At 47.7% G+C, this 19792-nt stretch overlaps 4 protein-coding genes across 4 annotated transcripts; all 4 read left to right on the forward strand.

The window, feature by feature from the left end:
* Nucleotides 1-680: 680 nt before the first annotated feature.
* EV420DRAFT_1651808 (uncharacterized protein) lies at nt 681-1590 on the forward strand (the record flags this gene model as incomplete). The annotated part of the gene is made up of 2 exons (XM_060478588.1): nt 681-1316; nt 1369-1590. The coding sequence occupies 2 exons, from the start codon at nt 681-683 to the stop codon at nt 1588-1590; spliced, it is 858 nt and encodes a 285-aa protein (XP_060322656.1).
* A 10060-nt stretch (nt 1591-11650) lies between these two features.
* Nucleotides 11651-12273, forward strand: EV420DRAFT_1280533 (uncharacterized protein; the record flags this gene model as incomplete). The annotated part of the gene is given in 2 exon segments (XM_060468207.1): nt 11651-12025; nt 12043-12273. Coding segments are annotated over 2 exon segments (606 nt in total), but the record flags the coding sequence as incomplete, so codon positions are not given.
* A 1086-nt stretch (nt 12274-13359) lies between these two features.
* EV420DRAFT_1667255 (regulator of chromosome condensation 1/beta-lactamase-inhibitor protein II) lies at nt 13360-14765 on the forward strand (the record flags this gene model as incomplete). The annotated part of the gene is made up of 6 exons (XM_060478995.1): nt 13360-13496; nt 13552-13703; nt 13754-13814; nt 13871-14214; nt 14265-14428; nt 14503-14765. Coding segments are annotated over 6 exons (1050 nt in total), but the record flags the coding sequence as incomplete, so codon positions are not given.
* A 1034-nt stretch (nt 14766-15799) lies between these two features.
* On the forward strand, nt 15800-18614 carry EV420DRAFT_1280541 (uncharacterized protein; the record flags this gene model as incomplete). The annotated part of the gene is made up of 9 exons (XM_060468209.1): nt 15800-16250; nt 16310-16527; nt 16642-16930; nt 16985-17324; nt 17367-17407; nt 17460-17735; nt 17792-17986; nt 18043-18318; nt 18370-18614. The coding sequence occupies 9 exons, from the start codon at nt 15800-15802 to the stop codon at nt 18612-18614; spliced, it is 2331 nt and encodes a 776-aa protein (XP_060322659.1).
* Between the last annotated feature and the right edge of the window lie 1178 nt (nt 18615-19792).

Below are 19792 nucleotides of genomic sequence, written 5' to 3' on the forward strand. Positions count from 1 at the left end.
ACGACGTGATTGCAAGGATGGAGGATTTGGATACGATGACGAAGGAGGGTGATCATTAGCTGGTGCGTCAGCTTCTTAACTCGTTCTGAATCTTATCCTCATTCCTATCTAGATATGACTTCATATGTCGACGCAAGAAAATCTGACGATATGCGCCCACTCAAGACGGCACTTCTGTTCGAGGATATGGGGGAGCCATCACCATTAGGCGCATAGGACCATCACGCTCTCTGCCGTCCTGATGTTTCTGCGCGTTCGGCGGATGTAACGAGCCGGCCTTTGGCCCGGTCCTTACCCTTCATTTCTCCCCCTCGTTGTCGCTCCACACGCTCCACCGTTCTCGACGCACCCGATAGGATCTATTTGATATTAGCTAGTAGTATATAAGAGCTACGTACTGCTGTAGTAGCTCGGGTTTTTCGCAACGACCAGCCTTTACACCTGTCACACACTGCGTGAAACTCCTTCGTGAGAGTACGTGACTTTTGCCACCCTCTCATATTTTTGACAGCTCCATTGGCTGTTTCTCTGCTTATTTCTATATCTCTCTCTCAACTACATCTGCGCTTTTTTCTTTAAATCTCTTTCTCTCTCTCTCTTCGTTGATCTCTGGAAAACCGAGGCTTGATCACCCGAGGCCACTCCGATTTCGACACTGTATATTCTGTATACCTATTAGGATGTCTCGTTACGCCTTGCGCAGCCGCCGCAACACTGTTGCAACAGGGCCAGCCTTGCCAAGGGTGGAGAGTCCTTTATCCGAGTTATCTGGTGAGCTGTCCCCAGATATCCGTAATACTAAAATCCCGGCAGAATCCAGCACTGCGAGTGCTCAGGGCTCTGCTCCTGGTCCGGCTGCGAGCCGTGTTCCAGCGTCTGGCAATGCCATGCTGAGGAACCCTCCTTCTGCTCATGTACAAGCGGAGGAGGAGAAATCGTCTCCTTCTGACTCGGAGGATGATGAGGATGTCAGTTCCCAAGGGAATCTGACTGCTGCGGGTATTTCAAAGAAGAATTTGTCTCGTAGTAATGTAGAATATGATGATGAATCTGATACATCTAGTTCTAGTAGTAGCATGGAATCCAAGAAAGCATCTAGTAAGACTGATGCTGAGGAACCTACTCCCCTTCAACCGGCAAGGCCTGCAAGGCTTCGTCGTACTCAGAGTCTGGATGACCTGAGTAGGAATGCAGTTCGCTTTAAGGAGCAGCATAAAGCAAAGAAGCTCACCAAGGAACAAGCTTCTACAGTTAGGGCTGCAGAACGTAATCTGACTACCGAGCAGCGAGAAATCCTGGCAAAACGTCAGGATAAGGTTGCTCAGAAGCAGGCTCGCAACCCACCTGAAACCCATAATGCAACACCAGGCCCAAGCTCATACTGTTGCGAAGGGAAAATTTGCCGATCATAACCAGGAAGTTGATGATTCGGAATTGGACATTGAGGCTCAACGTGAGGCGCTCAAGAACTGGAACCAGGTCCGTGATGAGATCCAGGAATCACTTGATGGTCATCAGGATGAACCTGAACCTGAAACGCACCATGAGGATGGATTCGCAAAGGTCAGAAAGTCTTCTAAGCAGGACTAAAGCTTCTGGCAAGTCCAAGGCTTCAGCGAACTAAGAAACTGGTTGGTAAGACTGGCCGGTATGATGTTCTCGAGGTTGAGGAAACTTCCGATGAAGATCCTGAGGATACTGAACTGAAAAAATATCAGAAAAAGCCTACGAAATCAAAGAAAAGGACTTCTAAGAAGAAGAATGTTCATAATCTTGAGCTGCTGGCAAGGCACGTTTGATCATCGGATGGAAGAGGTGGTTCGGGGCAAGTCCAGAGCACCCTCAAGCAGTCATCATGGGAGCCGGCATGGCTCTACTCGTCCAACAGATCAGCTTCCGGCTGATAGCTTCTTAGCCAATGTTCTAAAAGTTGGTAAATCTAAGAAGAAAGCCTCACCGGAACATAAACGGAAGCTCAATAGGAAGAAGAATGAGAAATGGAAGAGCAAGCAGCATGCTAGCTCCTCCGATTCAGATCCTTCGAGCTCTGATTCCTCTTCTAGTGATGATTCGGATTCAGATTCAAGCTATTCGTACTCTTCTCCATCTGATAGTGATCCCTCGGATTCAGACTCGAGCTCTTCAGACTCAAGTAGTGACTCACCATCAGAATCAGGCTCTTCGGAAGCTTCAGACTCATCTCGTGATAGTCGCCATCATCGCTGCCACCGCCGAAGGCATGGATCTCATCGTCATCATGGCCACCGCCGTAGGAGGCATAGATCTAGTCAGAAACGGATTATTAAGCCAATCCCTCCTACTCCGTATGATGGTACTGCAGACGGCGAGAAGTTCCACCGCTTCACAATGGAAATGACTCAGTTCTGTAAAGAAGGTCAGGTCCCCAGAGATGAACAAGTATTCTTGACGTCACATTACCTGAAGGGTAAAGCCCTCTCCTTTTTCATCCAAAAGGTTTCTAAGAATCACGCGGAATGGACATTATTGGACTTCTTACGTGGAATGTTCAATGCTTGTTTCCCCCTGAATTATCGTAGTCAGCAACGTGATAAAATAAAGAGGTGCTATCAAAATGATCGTACCGTTTCGGAATACGTTTACGAGCTTGAAACCTTGTATGGACTTGTTGGTGTCACTAGCAAGCGAGAACGTGTCATCAAACTTTGGGATGGATTCCGCAAAGAGATGCAACGTGAACTACATCGTGCGAAACTGAATAAAGAAGTTCACAGTTGGCGTCGCATTGTTGAAGAAGCTGAACTAATTGAGATGGCTGACCTTGAAGCTGCACCTCGCACCAAGGAGAAGAAGCCATCACAAGGTGGTAACAATGGCAATGGTAACGGGAATAACGAAACCTCGTCAAAGAAGAATAAGCCTAATAATAACCACGGTAAAGGCTATTCTCACCATAAGAATGGACCCCGAAATGGTGGATCTGCTCCGTCGGGACATTCTACAGGTCATAATCAGGCTTCATCGTCATCCAAAGGAGGTTCGGGCAACAAACCTTCCAATGGAGGGCATAACAGAGGAGGTAGCAAGCCTTCTACATCACCCTGGTTCTGGAAATAAAATGTCAGATGGCAAGAAAGCGGAATTAGTAGCTGCTAATAAGTGTTTCAACTGCGAGGAAGTTGGCCATATGGCTCGGAACTGCCCTCATGGCAATACGGTCAAGTCCAGTAATAAAAAGGGACCACCGGGATTTTCAGCACATGGCATGCACTATGAACTTGCAGAAGATCTTCATGAGCTTGCTGAGACTACGGAAACGGCAGACTACATCTCAATTGGTATGATGTTCATGCCTGATGAAGAGGATAGTCAGTTACTACCTGAAAACTCGGACAATGAAAATGTCCCAGACCTTGAATCAGTCTCAGGAAACAGATGAATCAGAAAGTTCAGACTACGAAACTGACAGCGAAGAGGCATCGCAACCCTGGAATTGAGGCTGAACCTTCAGCCGTTAGCCCTGATAATTCACATGAGTCAGAATTAAATGATCTGGAAGTGTTCATCAGTGATTTCGGAAGCATAGATTGCAATGAGGCCTCACCAGTTCTCGGAATTGAGAATTTCGGACTCCAGTGGACTGAGGAAGATGCCTGTTCACAGGATCGCAATGGCGAACCATTGTACTGCTGGGCAGATGACGCTAAGGAGGTCTTCGGGTATCCTGGAAACAGTGTATTCGAACTTTGTGTTGCGCAAGGAAACAGAAGCCAGGCTGGCGTCCGACCAGTATTGGTGATTTCTATCAGTACGCAGCCGAGTTAAGCCTGAATCACGATGCACCGTACCCTGGGGATGAACTCCGTTGGGGAGCAGTGAGCTCTCATCGGTTTGGCGTGTTTTGTCTGAACAATGATACCTTTACCATCGCGGATACTGAATCAGAACACGGTGAACTCACAATTTCGGCAGCCTTGCTTCGAAATCCGAAGTTCCGGATTGGTGCATGGTATGCGAAGCAACGCGCAAGGCTTCTTGCACTTCCGTTTGACTCTGCGAAGTGGTTTAGCAAGTCCTCAGAACTTGGAGATGCTCTCACGCAAGGCTTACACTTTGTACTAAGCCACGGCATTAGCTCTTATCCCGATTTGAAGGAATTGGGCTTCAATGAGAACCAAGTCTCACCCTACGACCGGTTCAGTGTGAGCCGAGAAGCTCAATCAAACAAGCTTACTGTTGAAGATCACTCAAATCTTGCGGTGCTTCAGATTGATGCTGCGAGACTCGAAAATCCATACTTTGATGCAATCGGTTGGCTATCAAAGAACTTAAAGGCATTCGTAGCTATGCAATTCGAGTCAGTTCCTCCTGGATGAGCTTCGCTTTGAGAAGCTGAAGCAGTGCTGAGGCTATCAAGGTTAGATCAGAGCAATGGCGACTTCAAAGAATGGGAAACGTACTTGTCGACGCTCTCGAGACGAAGCTTCATGAGAGCCAGCCTGTACCCCGGAGATAGCTCTGATCCTCATGGTCACCTTCGGTTCACTGTGTGGGAGTCTAAGGAAGATCGCATGATTAAATTCATTGATCATGACCGAGGACTAGGAGGAGAATTACCTATCTCATGGGTATTGGACCCTCAGTTTAGTCCCGGAGAGTACTGGGGAAGGCAACTGGCTATGTTCGACCACATACCAGCCTTCCAGAACATGGATTACCCTCGGATGGGCCATCCGCTAGCTACTGCAGTTCAAAAATCCTTGACTAGACATGTTCCATTTATCAAGGACCCTGGAAATCTGGAAGAGGACATTCAGTATATCATTTATCCTCATCCCAGAAAGCCCTCACAGGAAAGTATATCATTGAGGATATCCGTCGCGAGTTCAAAACGTCAGTACCTATCAAGTACCTGACTAATCCGAACTTTGACCTGCCAAACTGGTACTGGAAAAAGCTAAATAATGCCTACGAAACTCTGTTACAACGGCTACAAGGCCCTGTTGAATACGAGTTTCTTACCCGCATGTTTTCGCAGTCCACGGAAATGACAACGTTTGAGAAGGAACTTGATTCCGTGGTTGCAGCAGCTGATAACTACTTGCATTTGATGAACGGCAACCTGCATTGGGAAGAACGGAATGGCTACGCTCATGTTATGAGCATAGCGGGAGTCCAAATCGAGCCCAAGACTTACCCTGCTGTCCAGCGCCACGCCTCGGTTGTGAAAGACATCGGCCGTGTGGTGCCTCGACCTCTTGTTATTGTCGTCGACATCAATGGAAAGCCTTGCCGAGCTTTGGTTGATACCGGCTCATTGGGGGACTTCATGTCTACTCAGTTAGCAGATCAGCTGAAGGTATTCAAGACATACCTTCCATCACCTATTCCTTTGCATCTCGCAGTCCAGGGATCTCGTTCGAAGATTCTCTGTGGGACAAAGGTTCAGTTCAAGTATCAGAGCATCAAAACAGAGCATTACTTTGACATCGCGAACCTCTCTGGATATGATTTGGTCCTTGGTACACCTTGGCTGTATCAGTATAATGTTCGCGTTTGCTTTAATCCTTCATCTATTGAGATTGGAAGTGACACGGCCTTGCCTATGGTGGGTGATAATGTTAGCCAGGTTCGGTCCCAAGCTATGATGGTTAGTGAGGATGCACTCGAGCAAGTTCGCGCAGAGCTTCAAGAGTATGCGGCCCCCATCTGCAAAACAGCTTCGGAAACGCCATTGCCACCCTTACGTGCAATTAACCATGAGATACCCTTGATTGACAAGCACAAGGTATATCCCTGGAGGCCGTCTCGGTGTCCCGAGGCCTTCCGTTCACAATGGGATCAAAAACGAAGGGATTACTTATCCTCAGGTAGGTGGAAACTTACTACCTCAGGGAATTCAGTACCAATGTTGCTGATTCCGAAAGTAGGAAAGCAAAAACACCTACTCCGGACTGTCGTCGACTTGCGCGCACGCAACGCCAACACTCGCAAGGTGTCAGCACCTCTCCCAAGCATTGAAGGGATTTTGCGTCGTGTGGCAAAGTGCAAATATCGAAGCATTATTGACGGCAAGGATGCCTACGAGCAAATCCGAGTTGTTCCCGAGCATGTTGATAGAACTACGGTTACAAAGCCTGACGGAAATATGGTCAGTCTCGTTCTACAGCAGGGTAATTGTAACGCACCCGCAACGTACCAAGCGCTGATGAACCATATCTTCTCACCCTACATAGGTGTCTTCATGGAGGTATACCTAGATGATGTTATTATCTATTCCGACACAATCGAGGACCATGTTAAGCATGTTAAATGCATTATTGATGTCTTGAAGCGAGAGCAATTATACTTGAGTACCTCGAAACTGAATTTCTTGCCAAAGGAAATGAAAGTACTCGGTCGTATTATTGATGATAATGGTATACGTATGGATCCCGACAAGGTGGACTCTGTAATCAACTGGAAGACTCCTACATCAAAAGGATTATTGTCAGGATTCCTCGGAAGCGTAGGATATCTCGCAGATGACTTACCTCGCATCCGTGGCCCTATGGGAATCCTCCATGGCCTCACAGGCTCGACAGTCCCATTCCGTTGGTCCTACACTGAACAGCGAGCCTTTGACGAGATCAAGGAAATCGTTGAGCATCATCGTAACCATAGCCGAGTGCCATTAGACTACTCACCTGAGCACAAACCCGTCTGGATGGTCACCGACGTGAGCTCCGCCAGCATCGCAGGCTACGTCGCACAAGGAGATGAGTGGCAGAAGGCCAAAGTTGCAGCCTTCTACTCAGCGAAGCTTAGTTCGGCACAACAGAACTATGCAGTTCACGAACTGGAGATGTTAGCAGGTCTTGAGACGATGTTGCGCCATCGGGATATTCTACAGGGAATTCATTTCACTTGGATAATGGATCATAAGGGGTTGATCCACCTTATGAAGCAGAAAGACCTAACAGGAAGGCAAGCGCATTGGTTAGAAAAGATGAGCGCGTTCGATTTCGAGATAGTATACATACCTGGTGAATCCAACGTCCTCTCGGATGCTCTCTCACGCATATACACCAACGACGCCCCTGGTACTGTCCGCGCACGCTCGGAATACACTGATCATGATGATAATGTCAGTATGGACCATCTGAACAGTCACGGAATTACCATACCACTGCTGGCAGGCCTGGAAGCCTTTGCAGCACGTACAACCCGTTCCAGGGCACTCCCTAAACGATCCAACGCTGACACTGGGCATCCAGAAACGTCTTCTGAGTTCGCATATAGGATGAAAGGCCATGTACGCGTTGTCGGCCCTAGATGCGCACAGGAGGGCGGGAGTACCGAAGATTTGACCTCATCGTCGTCCACTACGATCCACAGTAGTCCTAAACGAGCTAACGAACCAAAAACGCGGTCAGGAAGCAATGGAAAAGAGCAGGAAAAGCTCACCATCAAGATCCCTGCAAGGCCAAGCCCTAGCAGCATGGGGACAGCCCAGAGCTCCAATCCACCACTTGTAGGACCTTCAGCAAAGGTCTACAGAGGCCCTAGGACAGAAGAGGAGCCTGAACGAAATCAGGATGGCAGTGGATCTCGAGAGCAAGAGGGAATCAATGCAGAAAGTGCCAGCAAAGCAAATTCCCGCGATCCGGAAATTTCCCACGCTGACCCAGACTTGACTGGGGCAACGTTGCTCAATTCCATTACCTCGCTCAATGGCCTTGACTTCGAAAAAGCTATTCAACATCGCTATTCTGATGATCCTCTCTTCAAAAGAGTAGTAGAAAACCCGGAACACTTTGCAAACTTCGAGTGGAACCAGGATACAGGCCTTTTGTACCTCAAGAAGGATGACGATAGACTTCTCTGCATACCTCGCATCCTCGTAAACGGTCGTACAGCTCAAGAAATCATTATTTCGGAAGCTCATTCAATTCTAGCTCACCTTGGGGCAAGCAAAACATTGGATTACCTTCGCCAGAGTGTGTGGTGGAAGGATATGGTTTCGGATGTGAAATCGTATTGTGAGTCTTGTCGTACTTGTAAGATGAGCAAGCCTAACAACCAGAAGCCTTACGGCTTGCTGCACCCTCTCAAGGTTCCGACGTATCCCTGGGAGGCTATCGGAATTGACTTTGTTGGGCTGTTACCAGATTCTAAAAATCGCGATGGTACATTTGACTCGATAACTGTTATTATTGACCTATTTACCTCAATGGTACATCTTGTTCCCTGCCGTACAACCTACACTGCCCACCAAGTGGCTGAACTGATGTTTGAGCATGTCTACAAGCACCACGGAATGCCACGACGGATTATAAGTGATCGTGACTCACTGTTCACTAGCGTCTTTTGGAAGAGGCTACATGAGCTTACGGGTACTCAGTTGAATATGTCCAGTGCGTATCACCCTCAGAGTGATGGCTCTACGGAATGGGCTAATCGTACCATTACCCAGATGTTATGGCAATGCGTTGACTCCACTCAGAAGGATTGGGTGTCAAAACTGCCAGCTATTGAGTTCGCGATGAACTGCGCCAGGTCTGAGACAACAGGATATGCCCCGTTCATGCTCAATACTGGACACATACCCCGATCCATGATATGGAACTCGAATACAAAGAATGAGTATCCCTCTGTCCGAACATTTGCTCGATTGCGGCGTTTAGCTATCATGTCAGCTCACGATGCGATTCTTGAAACTCGGGTGAAGCAAACTCATATCGCAAATCGGAAACGACGTTTCGAACCTTTCCACGAAGGTGATCTGGTATATGTATCCACCCAGAATTTGAAGTTTGCTAAAGGTCTAGCTCGCAAATTAATTCCGAAGTATATCAGGCCCTACAAAATTTCAAGGGACTTCGGAAATCACTCATTCCGTGTAGAGCTGCCTTCGAGCTTCATCCAGAGAGGAGTACATCCAGTATTCCACTCCTCCTTGCTTCGGATTCATGTTCCTAATGATGATCGCAGATTTCCAGGACGTCTTGATACTCAAATACAAGAGACTCCGGAAGCAGAACCTCAGTGGAAAATTGAACGGATTCTATCGCATCATGGCGCTAAAGATCATGCCGTATTTGAAGTTAAATGGACTACTGGTGATATTACGTGGATGCCCTACGACCAGCTCATCGGGCTTGGCAGTCTTGCTGACTATCTTGACTTGCTAGGTTGTGTGTCCATTGGTAACCTACCGATGGGGCGTTCACCGCTCCCATCAGATCCAGAACAGTACGGGATTTCTGTGAGCTCCATTACATTTGATTTTGAGTCTCCTAGGAGGATAGAAAAGGGTACGTAAAGTTGTGTGAATTCCCCCACACCTGTGCTCCCACTTCCCCATCATTTCCCGCTACATTATTCTCCCTCTAGGACCATCACCACTGCGTTCCCACTGTCCATGCCCAGCGAATGTAGACCCCGTGGCAAGAAGGGCTGCAAGCCTCCTGCTTACCTCCATCCCTTGCTCACTACCACTCCCACTCCGGCAATTCCGCTCCCACCAAGGGCATTCACTGTCCACAAAAATCGCGAATGGTTTGACGTTCACGAAGCCCCAGGCTCCGGTTCTTTTGGAGGCCTTGTTTCTCAGGTTCATGCTGTGCACATGCTCAAATGCATTGAGCACAACAACCTTCTCTGACGTACTCATGCCAAGGATGGCATTTCGGAGTGCAGACAGATCCGCTCTGAACCCATTGCTTATGATGCAATCGCTGCCTCATTCAATGCGGGTTCTCAGACCGAAAAATTCGTTGAATGGGTCAAGCCCAGTCCCACCAATCCTAACGGACCTAAGGGCTACACCCTCGCACATCTCAATTCCCCATCTCCTACCAGCAAAGGGCTTCACGTCAACATGAAGTTCCTTTTCGACCCTTGCCAGCTCAATATCCCTGGATATGTTATTGTTCCTGAATGCGAGTACAACAAGACTCAGTTCCTTGGCCATCAGATGCTCTTCCAGTGCGAGACTGCCAAGGAAAAAGCTATCCAGCGTCGTCTTGATAAGAAGGCTGGATTAATGTGGGATGAAGATTTCGAGGATTGCTATGCTGCTGCAGGAGACTCGCTGGAGGGATTCCTCTCAGATGATCTCCCCGAGTTCATTGAGGGCAGTGCAGGATCAATCGATGCAGATGGAGACTCGGATCCTGATCATGGAAAGGGCATTGATACCGACAAGGATGGTTTGCTCTACTACGTTGATAAGGAGGGCGACAAAACGGACGTGAATGGAGATTCCACCATGAGGACCACCCGCAATTGATTTCGTGATGTCCTTTTACTTTATACATCCTTTCATTAACTTTCCTTGCTTCATTCAAGGGTATTACACTTGTTTATTTCTTACTCTACCTATAGTGCCCAACTTCGTTGGACAGGAGGGCATATGTAATGAGCCGGCCTTTGGCCCGGTCCTTACCCTTCATTTCTCCCCCTCGTTGTCGCTCCACACGCTCCACCGTTCTTGACGCACCCGATAGGATCTATTTGATATTAGCTAGTAGTATATAAGAGCTACGTACTGCTGTAGTAGCTCGGGTTTTTCGCAACGACCAGCCTTCACACCTGTCACACACTGCGTGAAACTCCTTTGTGAGAGTACGTGACTTTCACCACCCTCTCAGCGGAGTGGTACAGTGCATGACTCGATCTCGATATCAGACAATCTCTCTACACAATGTCTACATACTTATCTTTGTCGTTCAATGTTGCCCATCCTATCGCAAATTGTGTCGAATGACACGTCGGACGATGCTCAGCTGGATGCTGGATGTTCGGCGTTCCCTCCTCAGATCTCAGACCCAACACCGCATCACCTTGGGAAAGACAGCCCGACAACGGCGTCACTGAGATCAACTTTGATTGGTGCACAAGCAACGACAATTCTAGTCCCCTCCTTTCTCTCAACCAGTCCATCCGCACCCCAACCAGTTCCATCTGCGTTCCTTGACTCTCAGCTTCTTCAGCCTGCCAAGCGACATCACTCAGACTCGCTATCAGCAGCTACTCCCACGCATTCCTTTACGCTCTCCTCCAACTCTGCAATCTCTAGCTGCACTGTCACTTACTCTGAAAGCACCATCGGAGCCCGGCGCGCCAGAATCACCACTAGTTCCAACCTCATAAGCCCCGAAAACATCACTAAAATACGAAATTGGAGATTTTTGTCCAGATCTTCCATCTCCAGTCCATTCTTCGATCTCCTCACGTCTCTCGTCTATGATTCTTCACAACCACCTCCTTTACCATGGGCTAGAACAACAAGAAAAAGAGCTCCGGGTCCCATCCTCCTCCATGCGTCGACCTCGCAATCCACAACAATCGATAATCATACGCATCTTCTCCTGAAATTTGCTTTGTCACTCACAGTACTCTGAATGAGACTTCGCTTGATTTTATCAAGAGCGAGCATGCGGATAATGGCTTAGGGATGATAGTCGGCATATGATGCGAGCTGGAGGTTTTCATGCGAGGGACGCGGAAGGAGCTTGCAGATGGAACATGGGAGGACATCCATTATCGATTCATTATCGGTGCATTTCTTTCTTGAACTTTATTGCTAACTTACAAACAGGCGTTCATCCGTACGTTCTACGAATCCGATTACGGCTCATGCCGAGATAATTTACATTCGGACACAAACACGATCATATACTCCTCTGTGGAATCCGAGATTCTCAAGACACTATCGCATCCGTCATGCTTCGGGCTGGATGAGATTGGACTCGACCACCAGTACACATTCTCACCGCTAGATGTCCAACAAACAGTATTCGCCCAGCAGCTGCCAATAGCCATGGATCGTGGCATCTCAAGATCTCAACAACAGTGCATACATGAGAAGCAGAGGAGGATACAGAGAAAATCACCAAGGAAATCGTACCCTAGGACCACCAGGTACGACTGCCTGAACCATCCACCCTCGTTCCAAGCTAACGTTTATCTCCAGGTCCACGTTCACTACTTCACCTTCGACCTCGGCCTGCTGTGGTACTTTCCACATCTCCGCATGGGCTTGACAGCCGTCGTCTGCTACGTCTGCTATGCACCAAGTCTCAACATTGCCAAACAATGTCGGCCGCCAATAACAAGCGGATTCTGCTGGAGACTGATGCTCCATCCGTGGTTCTAGCGAACGTGTATGGCACTCTTCAGTCAAGGTTGCCATTCTCGCACTCTCTGACGATGACGGCAGAGTTCGTGGCGAATGTTGTGATGTGGAGCAGATGTCGGACATGTCGAGAAGGGATTTGTGACGCTACCAACTGTACATGCCGTGCGTGAGACAGGGGTGGAGAGTACAAGTGGTGACTGTCTGAGATGGTATATATTTCCATTATCATCGCCCTGTCGTGCTTTCTTCTGACCTCTTCACAGGCTGCAGTGACTGATTGTGCTGGTGGAGAACATCGTGTATTATATCGCCCGGAGAATCATAACAACCCCACCGTTTACTATTCATGCGCGTCTGAATTTGGTCCTGGGGATTTTGAATCGACCTTGCCTAGGTATAGCCAACACACGTCCGGTTTACCCTTGGACTGCTTTCCTCTTGTGTCGTCGTCCTCGACCCACTTGCTCGTGGTCCCTCCATCCCCAACCTGTCACCCTCTGGCTGCCCCACCTGATCTCTGACACTACAGAATCATGCATCTCTCATCGCTACTTTTTTTTGGTGAGAGACGTTTACGGGGATTCGGCAGTGAACGCTGTTCGAAGTGTAACCAGAAGAGACGTCATTTCTTTTACCGACGTGCTTGTAGACTGCCTGAGGTTAAGAGTCCGTGTTACAAAATCGAGCTGATCACATGCTTACTCGTATACAAACCCACATCCCCCCCACACCCACATACATTCTTCGCATCCACCTCCACTGCCATGGACAGAAACCAACAAGAGAAAGTACTCTCTCCCTCCTCATGGCCTGATGACTTCTGGCTTCTCTCAACACACATCGACCCACAATAATTGACACCCATACACATCTTCTCTCCACGTTTGCGTTGTTTCGCTCAAGGTACCCTGAAGGGCGGTATATGAGACCATGTTTGACTTTGTCAAGGGCACGTATGAGGGTGTAGAGATGATAGTCGATGTGTGACGCGAACCCAGAGGCGTTCATGCGAGGAACATGGAAAGAGCTGGGCCGCGGATGGGAAATAGGAGGGTGTTCAGTATCGATTCGTTATTGGTGCGTTCCTTCCTCTTTCGCTTTGATTTCCTTGCTAACTCACAGGCAGGTGTTCATCCACATGTCAAGTTCGAGATCAAACCTGGTTCTCGTCGCAATAATTTCCATTCAGACCTTATTTCACGGGAACCTGGGTGCTGCATACGTTGCTTCACGCAATTTTGCTGTGAATCTTGCTGATATCACATAGCCTTTTGTTACTTCAACGTTCGGACATTGACATTTCGCTGAAGGACTTTGAGGGCTATACCGCATTTGAGTTGTACAAGACGGTGGAGGGCACAAAACCATCTGTCAATGTTTCTGGTGCCGAGCTGTAAATAGGTATCTGGCTCAGAATACATATGTTACTCAGGTTGACTTTGTAACAGGAACGCTACTCTCGGTCTTGGCGATGGTGATGATCGTACATATCCCAACCAGGTGGTCATTCCTCGCAGAGACTCTTCCGATAGCTCCAATATCCATGCCAAGTTCTTTCCACTACAAGTTCGCCAGGTCCAGACTTCCAAACTACATACTGGTGTGTGTTCCCGTTTCCATTCTTCTTCGTATTTTTACCTTAAATGCTAGTCATCGTTACATGTGAGAAGAAGGTGAATTTAAGACTTTGTGGATTCGGAAGCGGAGGATGGTCAGGGTGATCATTTCGGTGCTAGTGACTCACCTATTGATGAAAAGTCTCTGCAGGCTCGGGCCTGGACAACATACCCAGTACAGCTTGACTCCGCTATCACAGCTCAATCAGACTATAGTTTCTGTCCCGCTGGGGCAAGATCACACTTTGGCTCTCACCAACACCGGTGAAGTTCTCAGCTGGGGACTGAATCAGTTTGCACAGCTGGGTTACATTGTCGAAACAAGTTCGATCGCCAGCATTGGTCGGATTGAAGGGCCTATCCAGTCGGCACTGAAGAAAATTGTCGGTCAACTCAAGAAAGAATTTGTCAGGGGTGTTGCCGCGAGCAAGACTTCGTCCGCTTGCTGGACCGTGATGGAGGTTTTTACATGGGGCACAAATAACGGACAATTAGGTGTGCTTTATCGTTTTGTGCATGACTCATTTCTAACATAGTGCGATCAGGTTATGATAAGTCAGCTCAACCCATACAGGTTCTACCTCGGAAGGTGACCAAAACCACCAAGCGCGTCACATCTGTATGTCTCACAGACGCCGCCATGATCTGTCTTCTTGTGATGCAGGAAGTCATTTGTGTATGGAGTGACCAAAGCTTCAAGATCAAGTCAGTCTTCCATCTACGGTTATCTTATTCAGGACACCGACATTTGAAAACAGCTTTCCGGCGCATGGCTTTCCTTAGCAAATACAGCCCTACCGACCTCCTCAGGCCATCAAAGGAGCCCACGTTTCCAAAATAATTAACTGCGATGATACAGTGGCTGCCTTGTTTTCGAACGGAGAGATCTTCCTGCTTGTGATCCCGATGCTGACCGAAGCAGAAGGATCTCCTCCATCTTCCAAAGCCTTTGTACCGCAACCGGCATGGCCTTGAAGAAGCAGCTCAGTGCAGCCAAAGTTTGTTCTTCCCATATTCACTTTGGGTTCGACTGATGCCCTGCCAGGATGTGGCCGTAGGCAGTGACGGCATGATCATAGCCTGCACTGAGTCCGGCCATGTATTCGTGTGCATGCGCAAAGGTGGAAACGCCAGTTCCCAGTGTTCTGGGGAGATTTTCAAGTATCAGCTTGTTCCTTACATCCAGCGAGTAGTTGGAGTGTGTGCAAATAGCTCCGGTGCCTTTGGCGCCATGCGAGTCAATTACAAACCCGATCCCATCTTGGTGCACGGGCGCAGCATAGCGGAAGATTTGGCAGGGACTCTACCTTTGCTTGCTGCACAGTCCAATACAAGTAGGCTACAGGACTCGTCTCCATAAATCAGTTTGTTGTCGTAAAATATGTTCACAGCATTAACCATCAGCAGGAGCGTGGCGTATCGAAACCCTCATACACGGAAACGATGCTCAAACTCCACGGAAAATCCTTGACCTCCGAACAAGATCTCATCAAGTGGGGCGCAGCAACGTTGTATGGTGCCGGATCAGACACGACCATGTCTGTGACGTACAGCTTTATCCTATTAATGATCTTATACCCCCATATCCAGACGAAAGGAGTGATCAGTCGATGGGTACCACTCCGATTACCTTCCAGGTCCTGATATAAGGCACCACCAGGCACATCAAAGCGTTTCCGCTTTTCACCTCCTGCTCCGTCCGACATTCGGCTCCTGTTGCCAAACCATGCCACACTGCATGCATCCCCCTCTTCGTGCCCGCCCCTCATCCATATCGGTACAAGGGCACATCAACTTCATCACCTTGTTCTGACATTCTTACGTTGCAGGTTGCTACTTCCTTCTTCCACCATCCATTGCATCGCTTCTTACCACGTTCACTTCCAGTCTGTGACACTTTTTCCCGCTTACCTTTCGAGATGCCCGTTCTAATTCAACGTCAAACGCCACTTGCCGCTCGTTCATCCCAGCAACAAGTTACTAGCCCCCAGACACCCCCAGCACTAGGAGCTACAGACCTTGCAGTTGCAGGACGCGATATGAAGCCTCATGTCCAAGCTACTCATGCAAATGCCTGTCAATGCCCTACCTCACCTTTGACGACCTTCTAACCCCCCACTCTACCAACAAAGTCATTTCCCGACCATCAGAACCTGTACTATCCTCTGTCACCACTACTTGCTCTGGCACTCCACCACAAACGAGTTTAAGCCCTACTCAGATAAGTCAACAATCTGATCCGAAGGCACTTTCAGAATCCCACAATGTCATGCTCAACCAGGCTACAACGCTGGAACGCTTGATCCATTATCACCCTTCCACTACACTTCAATATCCTGAAACCACTAGCTCTCCAAACTCACAAATTGGTCACCTCTTCACTGTCACCAAAGGTTCAGACATCTACAATCCTCTTCGAGATGTTGCCTACTCGCTTGGACCTCCCAAAGGTACTCGAAAACCTGTCTACGTTTTCCCTCTTGCAGACTCCAATGGCTGTGCTGTTCCATGCGCAAGAATTTTTACCACTTGTATGTCTGTTCTTTCATGAAAAGTCCACAAGTAGATGTTCTTATTGTCCCTCCCATAGGTCAAGGCTTGAAAATGTGCCCATTTTCTGATCCCCAGCTAGTCCGGCGACCTCATCTCCAAGCTACATCCGAGGCTCTGCACCAGCAGCTTCAGCAAGATAGATCCCTGGTTGTGGAACCCACACCTGAACAATACTTTCAGAAGACACTCTCACTTTGGGTAGCCATTCGCGATGGTGGGTGTCCCTATCCTGCACAAGAACTTACATCCTATACTGTCGATGAGCAGGATACCAACAATCAATGAGATCGTACTCCCACCAAAGCATGCCGTGGGCAGCTTTCCAAGGATAAGTGTCAAGGTCATATCATTGTCAAGCAAAGCTTGCAGGGATACTCATATATAGTGTATGTGTGGCTTCTTTTCTTACCTCTTTACCAATTTTCACTTTCTTTCGGCCTCTTGCGCAGTTGCGAACATTATAACAGCCAGTCTTTGAAGAAGCACTTTGTTAATCGGTCCATCACTGATGGCCCATACAATGTCGACTATCTCTTTGCCTTGCTCAATGATGACCACCAAACCATTCTCTATTGGGAGCAGTATGCTAAACATCATGGATATGGGCCACTCGTTCCTTGCAATCATGTCCAGAACGTTACCTCCGTGAAAGTCAACTGTCATGAGTTTCGACCTCTAGAATGATTCTTGCGTGTTCACTCAATAACTACAGCTCATACGCACTGCTCTCCAAAAGATCTCACCATGTATATGACCGAGATGGTAGCTCTATCCTGTAATGCCAAGTTTACTGCATATATACCACTTCCTGAATATCGGGACCAATGTCCTCACACTCTTGTGGTGTGTCACTCTCCCCATAATCATCCGATTCCATTACCAACGACTACACCGGAACCCATTCGACAATCACTCAAGACCATGCTCCTATCACTGGAGCAGGAGCTTCCTGATATCACACCACGTCGTCTTCTACAACATCCACTTTTCTGGTCCTATCTTGCTGTGCAAATACCAGATATGCCCCTACCCATGGCAACCGATTTACATCTGTCATTAGCCAACCTTGATCACCTCGATGCAATAATCAAGAGCGCCATTGTTATGCAATACCCCAATGGAACTGGCTGGAACGGTAAGACATGATTGTCTCCTTCTCTTTTATTTATACTTACAACTCCTGCCAGGCATAAAATCATTGTTAGACATTCAGAACCGTACGGTACCATCCAAAGAACACTATATTCGTCATATTGAAGAGATGCCCTGGGAATCACTCAATGACCCTGATCCAGGCCCTCTAGCTGATGACCATGGCTCATTCAGGCTCATACTGTGCATGAGCCCATCTTGCAGCCATGATCTCCTTCATGCCGAATACGTGGAATCTGACATCTCATTCAAACGAGTGGCTGGTTACAAAGAATTCAAGCTTGTTGGATTCGACTATATCGCTAAAACTGGTAGGCTATACATGTACCGTAACACTTTAAAAATATCTCAATGCAAATGTTTCCAGGTGTGGTTTACTGCTGTGCTCTACTCAATTGTCAGTCCGCTCAAGCTCATCAACGACTTTTCGACAAAATCCGCCAAATTGTCTATCTAGACACCAGCAAGTGGCTGCAATATCGACACTTGCATTCTCCCAGCCTCCATGAACGGCGTGGCATTCTTCATTGGGGAGTTGATCAAGATGGTGGACAAGCAAGAGGTAATACATCATTTTCTGCTTTCCTGAGCCTCGACCTTGCTGAAAGACTGCTATAGGACTTGGTCTACATCTTCAAGCGATAGCTCAGAAGGAGATCCCATTGTCCCAAAGAGATTTACACGAGCCTCACCGTTATCTTCATGAGCTTAGTGAATATGAACATGTCCATCGTCTTCTTCATCTCTGCTGGGTACATGTCGAGCGCAATATCAAGAAGGCTAAAGTCACCGATGAAGTCAAGACAATCATGCGTAGTCTTATGTGTATCACTCACAAGAACTTTGACTCAGCCGTTTATAAGATCCAAGTCTTAGGGAAAACCACTGGAACCAGTACTTGTCCCTTATATCCTACTGTGATACTTCTATTAATCCTGTGGTCAGATTGGGTTCAGGATAAAATACGGTCCAAGTTTGCCTTTGAAGCTATGTGCTGGGAGAAGAGCAAACTTCCATTGGACATCTGGAAAGCTGGAAACTCGCATACTAATCTTGCTGAAGGACTCCATGCAGATGTCAACCATGAGGGTATACAGTGTTCACTTGTAGGGGGTATCCGCTGTGGCCAACACTTCGACATGATGAGGATGAAGTCCCAACAGGTATTGCTTCTACTCCTTATTATATGATATAGTGTGCATTGCACTGAGCTGACCATCCTGCTTTGCTTTGTTATCAGACACACCTTAAAGCCGGCATATTCGCATGAAACCATCCGATGGACACCACTGCATCCACCAAACTCAGTGTCAAAAGGAAGAGTCAGTTGTGTTTCTGTCTCAATATAATCCCCCTCACAAATGAACCTCCAACAGCTCTAGCCAGGTCCAGAACCTTAGAAAAAGCCGATGCCGACCTCTTCACTCAAAACAATAAGCTTCAGTCAGCACACCAAACCTATCAGCAATCCATGATTCGACTAGCCCAAGAACCTCAGGATCCACAGCGAGTTAGGCAAGTCGCCAAGGCTAAGACTACATATGAGAATCTCCTCAAGAAAAGCATCGCCATGGATGAGAAGCGAATTGGATCCGGGCAGATCAAAGTCTGGCTACCATAACTACCGTTATTATTATAATGATGTATATAACTCTCATAGCCCAATGCCATTACTTCTAGCTGATGTACGTACCTATCTATGGTGACTTCTGTCCAGAAACATAAGCCCCATCTCTGGTAAATAGGTTGATAGGACGAATATGACGAGCTTTTCGAGCTTTCTGTCCGCCATTTCCTATCATGGTAGACTCCTCATTTCCCGTTTGACTACACTCCTTGGGAATACGTTCGCCTGGATAAACCAGCTCCCACTTTTCTTCAACACGAATCCTCTCACGCCTTTGAGTTTCAGCATCAAAACTCTGAAAGGCCTCTCTCAGACGACGCTTCAGATCCTGTAATGCTCCTATCAGTAAGGAAAGAAAAACAGTGGACGGCATAAAACTGGCCTCATAAAACATACACATTCCATGTTCACTTTGATCTTCAGGAGGCCAATGTATAGCGAAAAACATCCGAAAAGTCTCGAACCATGCATCCAAAAAGAAAGAGTCTGATTTCTTCTCGAGTTTATCAAACATCGCCACATTATTTGCCAAATACAGCTGCTCTTCATTGTCCACAGGTTCTTGACATTCTATCAGTATGAGCCATCCTACAAACACTGCAAAGCGTGCTCACCTGCATCCAGAGATCGCTGCAGGTTTTCTGCAGACATAGCTTCTTCTTCAGTATTGACTGTAGCCTATGTCAGTGCCAGTTGTCACCAGCTAAACCAAGTCTACACCTACCCATGTCTACCATATTG

The sequence above is a fragment of the Desarmillaria tabescens genome, assembly GCF_030435595.1.
Source record: "Desarmillaria tabescens strain CCBAS 213 chromosome Unknown EV420scaffold_106, whole genome shotgun sequence".
In the NCBI taxonomy this organism is placed as follows: Eukaryota; Fungi; Basidiomycota; class Agaricomycetes; order Agaricales; family Physalacriaceae; genus Desarmillaria; species Desarmillaria tabescens.